The 5,907-nt window shown below is 51.6% G+C and overlaps 1 protein-coding gene across 1 annotated transcript; it reads left to right on the top strand.

Annotated features, from left to right (window-relative positions):
* The first annotated feature begins 224 nt into the window (after positions 1-224).
* On the top strand, positions 225-4,987 carry LOC121732065 (probable G-protein coupled receptor Mth-like 1). The gene is made up of 4 exons (XM_042121839.1): positions 225-1,520; positions 1,621-1,699; positions 4,097-4,420; positions 4,504-4,987. Exons 1-4 carry the CDS (start codon positions 512-514, stop codon positions 4,829-4,831), a joined length of 1,740 nt encoding a protein of 579 aa, XP_041977773.1. The 5' UTR covers positions 225-511; the 3' UTR covers positions 4,832-4,987.
* The last annotated feature ends 920 nt before the right edge of the window (positions 4,988-5,907 follow it).

Raw genomic sequence — 5,907 nt, 5'->3', positions numbered from 1 at the left:
TAATCGGTCTCTTCCACATCTGCTGCGTGCACCCCTTCACGGGTAACGCAGCACCCAACGAGTGCGGCCCGCGGGGTGTTGCGGGCAACGAGCCATACCGAGCCATACCGAGCCTTCACCATCACGCCGCGCTTACCCCACCTCGCCCCGCCCGTTCATTCATGATCCACTACGAGTTCCAAGTTCGAGCCCGTTACCCTGCCGCGCGCCGCGCGCCTCTTCCGCCGGTCGGCACGCCGCCCGCTCGCCAGACGCCAGTACGACGCTAGCTTCGCAGGCGGAAGGTCGGCTTCGCGAGGCTCGGACTTCCATCGCACGTGCTTTTGTTGACACCGACGAGTATGTTGAAATTGCGTCGCCCGAACGTTAGTGCACCGCGAGTCAATAAGCAATCGAAAGCGATCGAAAGTTTTTTGGGACTCTCCGGAGTGACCGCGAGTGACCCGCGGCTGTGAGCGGCCGGAACCGGAAAGTCGGGCTCCGAGTGACATGCGGCACGCGACCCGCGCTCATGGGAGGTGAGGCGGGCGCGATGCTGGCGGCGCTGGCGCTGGCGTGGTGGGCGGCGGCGGGCGCGGCTGCGGGCGTGCGTCTGCCGCCCCTGGACGTGCCGCGCTGCTGCCCCCCGGCGCAGAGCCTGCCACCCGCGCTGCTGCAGACCGACCTGTTGGCCGCCGCGGACGTGGAGGCCGCCTGCGGCCCCGCGCCCGCCGCGCCCTGGGCGCCCCGCGTGTACGCCCCGCTGCGGGGCGCCCTGCTTGACCATCCGCCGCCGCACTGGCGCCTCGCCCACTCGCGGGTACCCGCATGCGAGACCCTGCGCGTGCTGCCCGAGCACGCCGCGCCGTACGCGCTGCTGGCGAACAACGGGTCCCTGATGACGAGGTGGTCGAAAACGACGGTACCGACGGACCGGTACTGCGCGGATGCCGGTGCTGCGCTAGTGTGCGCCGAGGACGCGGGCGGGCGCGGGCCGGCCAAGTGCTGCGCGGCGAGCGCGGTGCTGGACGCGGCGGGCGAGCGCTGCGTGCCGGACGGCGAGCTGGCGGCGCGCGTGCTGCTCGAGCTGCGGGACCTCGCCAACGGAAGCGCGGTGGGCGCCGGCTTCCCGGCGTGCTCGGAGGGCACGGAGTACGCGGTGGTCGGCGCGCTGCGCGGCACGCGGCTAGAGGAGGGCGGGGCGCTGACTCGGGCGGACGGGACGCGGCTGAACGCGGGCGCGTGGTGCGCGGAGGGCGCTCAGGGGGCCGAGGAGGCGCGCGTGCTGGCGTGCGAGGCGGCGTGGCGGCGGGAGCCGGCGCTGTCGCCACGCCACGCACTGTACGGCGCCGGGCTTGCGGTGGGCGCGGCGTTCCTGGCGGCGACGCTGGCGGCGGGCTTCGCGCTGCCGGCGGCGCACCACGCGCTGCACTGGCGCTGCCAGACGCACTACGTGGCGGCGCTGATGCTGGGCGACGTGCTGCTGGCCGCCACGCAGCTGGCCAACGACCGCGTGCCGCCGCCGCTCTGTCGCGCGCTCGGTGAGTGCTCCCCGGTTCCCGTCACCTCCTGCGCTATGTTCCCGGTGTCGCGATGATGGTCTTAACGTGTGTTGTTCTGTGCATGTGGTTCGCGGAGCAGCGGTGATGATGCATTTTCTGTTCCTGTCTGCTTTCTTCTGGCTCAACACGATGTGTTTCAATATCTGGTGGACGTTTAGGTGAGTGTTACAATTTTTATTATGACTACCATTATGCTTATTATTATTAAAGAATTGACGTTTTACAGTTTTTCAAGAAAAAAAAAACTTAATTTTCACTTATTATTGTGATATTATGTCAGAAATGTTTGTGCAATTGCATTTAATTTTGATTTGGAGCCTTAGAACATTTTTTCGCTCAAAGTAAGTTTGGATCATAATAAACTTTAATTTCGATGTCGGAAATTTGAATTGTCGTAAAGGACATTGAACAGAGATTTTCAGTAGAGCTAAAAAACCGGCCATGTGCGAGTTGGACCCGCCCATGAAGGGTTCCGCTGCAGCAGCAGTAAGGTTTATTTTTATGAAATTAAAAGGTTTTGTAATAAAAATTACTATAGTTTCATCGGAAAACGTTTTGGTAACTCTTCGTATGATAATCTCCAATTATTTATGATTCTTAAGTGATATAATTCATAATATTCGTAATTATATTATATTTATATGTCGCAGTCGACTGGTTAAAAAAGCTATTCAATTAAACAGCTAGCCCTTTGACTGAACAACGCCATTCAATCATACGGCTATACGTCGTTTAGCCGACTTGTTGACTGAGACGTTCAACACTACAGCTAGATGACGCTTAGCCAACTGTTTAAATGGTAAACTAACTAAGGTGACCATTAGTTTAGTGCTATTATTACACAAGCGTAATGATAATAAGCAGATTAATTGCATTCTAACTCATTTTAAACACAATTGCAAAAAAACCTTGATGATGCATTTCATAATCCCGTATAATTTCTCCTCGAATATTAGTTTAAATTTTGATTCACTCGTTTGTGCCCCCGTAATTTCTGTCTCTTTAATAATACTTGTAACGTACATTTACAAAAATATCTTAATACAACCATAAAACACCGGTTAGTTGACACTTGACGCCATATTATTGTAAACAAAAGGCACCTAGCGCCGCGGTAGTGAGCACTGAACTACTTCAATCAAACGGCGGCTTTTAAATCAGCTGTAGTGTTGAACGTTTTGACTTTTGAGTGACTTAAATATTCAGTTAAAAAGCTAGACGTGTGATTGAATGGCGTTGTTCAGTCAAAGGGCTAGCTGTTTGATTGAACGGCTATTTAAACCAGTTGGCTGCGACATATACATGTATATTCATATAATATATATCTCAAGCCGGGGTTCGTATCCCACCGACGAAAGAAAAAGTTTTCAATGTTCCCGGGTCTATAAAGTTGATAATGATATAAAGTCCAACGTTGGTGATAAATGATATTGATAAATCTTGATTGATAATCTTGATTGATTGTGTCGTTGATTGATTTCCAAAAGGCTGATGACGCGGCTCCGTGCTCTATGCGATATGATGCGCCTTCTCAATCTAGTCGGTGAGACCCGCTTGTGGGAGGCCGACCAAACCGATTCGCTACCGCACAATAATGCACGGGTCTGTACACCTCTGTAAGGTGTACAGACCCGTACCTGATAACGAATTAAGAGTAATGAAATAAGTTATTATATATTGATATAAGAATAAGTGATAGCGTATTATAGCAGACACATTTTATACACACAAAGATAATGATGAGTATAGCAAAAATTAAAACATTACGAAATCGTTCAAACTGATAACGATGTAAGAGTAATGATATAAGTTATTATATATTGATATAAGAATAAGTGATAGCGTATTATAGCAGACACATTTTATATACACAAAGATAATGATGAGTATAGCAAAAATTAAAACATTACGAAATCGTTCAAATATTGAGATATTTACTATTGATAAAATGCTGTTCTAGGAATGTGCGATGCTTGCATCGTACAATAGCTAAACTTCTTTTATAAAACCTTATTACTCTTACTTACTTATATTTGGTACTCTTTAGTTTATGATTTGTTGACTTGTTTACTTTTTGATGGATTGTGATTTGTGTCATCATAAAATAATTAAACTCGACCATCGTATACGTATTTTCCTTTACACCTTCAAAAATCAAAAGTCGGGCAAGCTATCCCCCTTGCAAGTCGCAATCCTGCGAGGAGGCCGAGGACCCATTCATTGACCAATGACCATACAAAAATTATCAAAAACTAGCCGTACTACGGAACCCTATATATTGCGCGTGACTCGAATCTCGATACGCACTCGGCCGGTTTTATATTGGACATCATTACGAACTACACCTATGTCACGGTATTTTGGAAAATACTAAACAGTTGCAAAATTAACTGGCTACAGGACAGGAAGTTAAAGATTATTTAGGGACATAAGATTTTTTTCCTTATATTGATATTGTTCGTTGTTTTATTAGTTACGACATGGTCACGACCTTTGTATTAGCTCCATGGTTACGACGTATCGGGGCTGATCTGAGACTTTTTAAATTCGGGCAGGGACTTCCGGCCGACGTCGCTGGAGCGCGCGCAGGAGGCGTGCCGGCTGCGCGTGTACATGGTGTACGCGTGGGGCGGGCCGCTGGCGCTGGCGGGCGCGGCGGCCGTGCTCGATCACCTGCCGCCCACCGCCGCGCCGCACCTGCTGCGCCCGCGCTTCGCCGTGCAGCGCTGCTGGTTCTACGGCGACATGGAGATCCTCGTCTACTTCTTCGGTCCCGTGGGCGTGCTGCTGCTCGTCAACCTGGCCCTTTTCGTCTCCACCACGCGCCAGCTCACCTGCGGCCTGTGGCGCAGGGACGAGGTCAAGTCCACTTCCGAAAGGTACGCCCTGCGCGGTGATAGTTCGCCTCGCGTCGCGTTCGGCCCGGAACGGAGATCGCTCACCGGGGATTCGTTGTTCGCAGGGCGGCGTTGGGGCGCGTGTGCGCCAAGCTGGTGGTGGTGATGGGCGTGACGTGGGGGGCGGACGTGGTGTCGTGGGCGGCGGGCGGGCCCGAGTACGTGTGGTACGCGACTGACCTGCTGAACGCGCTGCAGGGCGTGTTTATCTTCCTGGTGGTGGGATGCCAGCCCCACGCGTGGGCGGCGCTGAAGCGCGCGGCGGCGGCGTGGTGCGCGCGCGCGCCGCCGACGGCGCAGGCGCACTCCAGCTCGCACCTACCGTCGTGCGGGGAGTCGCTGACGCACACGACGACGGCGCCGGCGCGCGTGCCGCTCGAGACCGTGTGCTGAGCCCCAGTATTAGCGGCGGCCGGCGACCCGCCCGTGTACATACGTCGCCGCACCTAGTTAGTAATACGTAATACTATTTGTATGTTTATTTATATCGTGAGCTGTATGACTTGCCCGTTCGATTGGCTGTTGAAAATAAAATGACCGTAAAGCTGATCTGCGTTCTTCTTAATACTTTTCTCCTTAGAATTTCATTTGAACGGCGCGGTGACGTCTAGTCGCTACTCGCTACCCTACGAACCACTGCACAGTAGACGATCGCAGGAAGTGGGGCTTTCAGAATCTTTTACGTCTCGACTCTCGACTCTCGACTCCCGAGCACGAAGCCTCTATAGTCTATATACAAGATTACAGGATCTAATAAAACTAAGTGATAATACTTTAGGGTGTGTAATGTGTATGTATTCCTCATAGAGAGTTCACTGTGAAAGTAGCAGCGCTAAAAGCCCAATTCTTAGTTTTGTTATACTCTGTATATTATTTCAGTAGCTAGCATAATCTAGCATAAATATTGTTTTGTAATTATGATTTAGTGTAAGATAATCGCTATCTGCCGGCACCTCGCGTCGCGCGTCGGCCGGCTCACGAGTCACGCCGCGCGGTGCACTTTCTCTGCGCGCGCGCACACAAGCTACTACGTTCATGTGGCGACCGCGATGCGCGATCAGACGACATACGTCATGTTAATAGATAAATGAGAAACGAATTAAAACGGCAGGATAACGGCTTATGCTGCTACTCAACGCAGTAATGACTCGAAGAATCTATACTAATATTATAAATGCGAAAGTATCTCTGTCTGTCTGTCTGTCTGTCTGTCTGTCTGTCTGTCTCGCTTTCACGCCAAAACTACTGAACCGATTGCAATGAAATTTTGTACACAGTTATTCTAGAGTCTGAGAAAGGACATAGGCTACATTTTGATGTGGGAAAATATCTTATTTCCATGAAAATATCGATGAAAATTACTTCGCATTGCGCGTGGCCAGCGCTCATCCCGGGGGTCCTGGGTTCGAGTCCCGCAGGCGGAACAAAAAGTTTTCAATGTTCCTGGGTCTTGGATGTGTATTAAAATA

This window comes from Aricia agestis, chromosome 11 (assembly GCF_905147365.1).
Source record: "Aricia agestis chromosome 11, ilAriAges1.1, whole genome shotgun sequence".
NCBI lineage: Eukaryota > Metazoa > Arthropoda > Insecta > Lepidoptera > Lycaenidae > Aricia > Aricia agestis.
The sequence above is the reverse complement of the archived record's forward strand: the minus strand, read 5'-3'. Positions and strand labels throughout refer to the sequence as shown.

Bases quoted from the DNA above. Each gene is read 5' to 3' on its own strand.
- LOC121732065 (XM_042121839.1), top strand. From the start codon at position 512: ATGGGAGGTGAGGCGGGCGCGATGCTGGCGGCGCTGGCGCTGGCGTGG. The intron at 1,521-1,620 runs GTGAGTGCTCCC...TTCGCGGAGCAG, and splicing joins GCCGCTCTGTCGCGCGCTCG to CGGTGATGATGCATTTTCTG. The intron at 1,700-4,096 runs GTGAGTGTTACA...AAATTCGGGCAG, and splicing joins AATATCTGGTGGACGTTTAG to GGACTTCCGGCCGACGTCGC.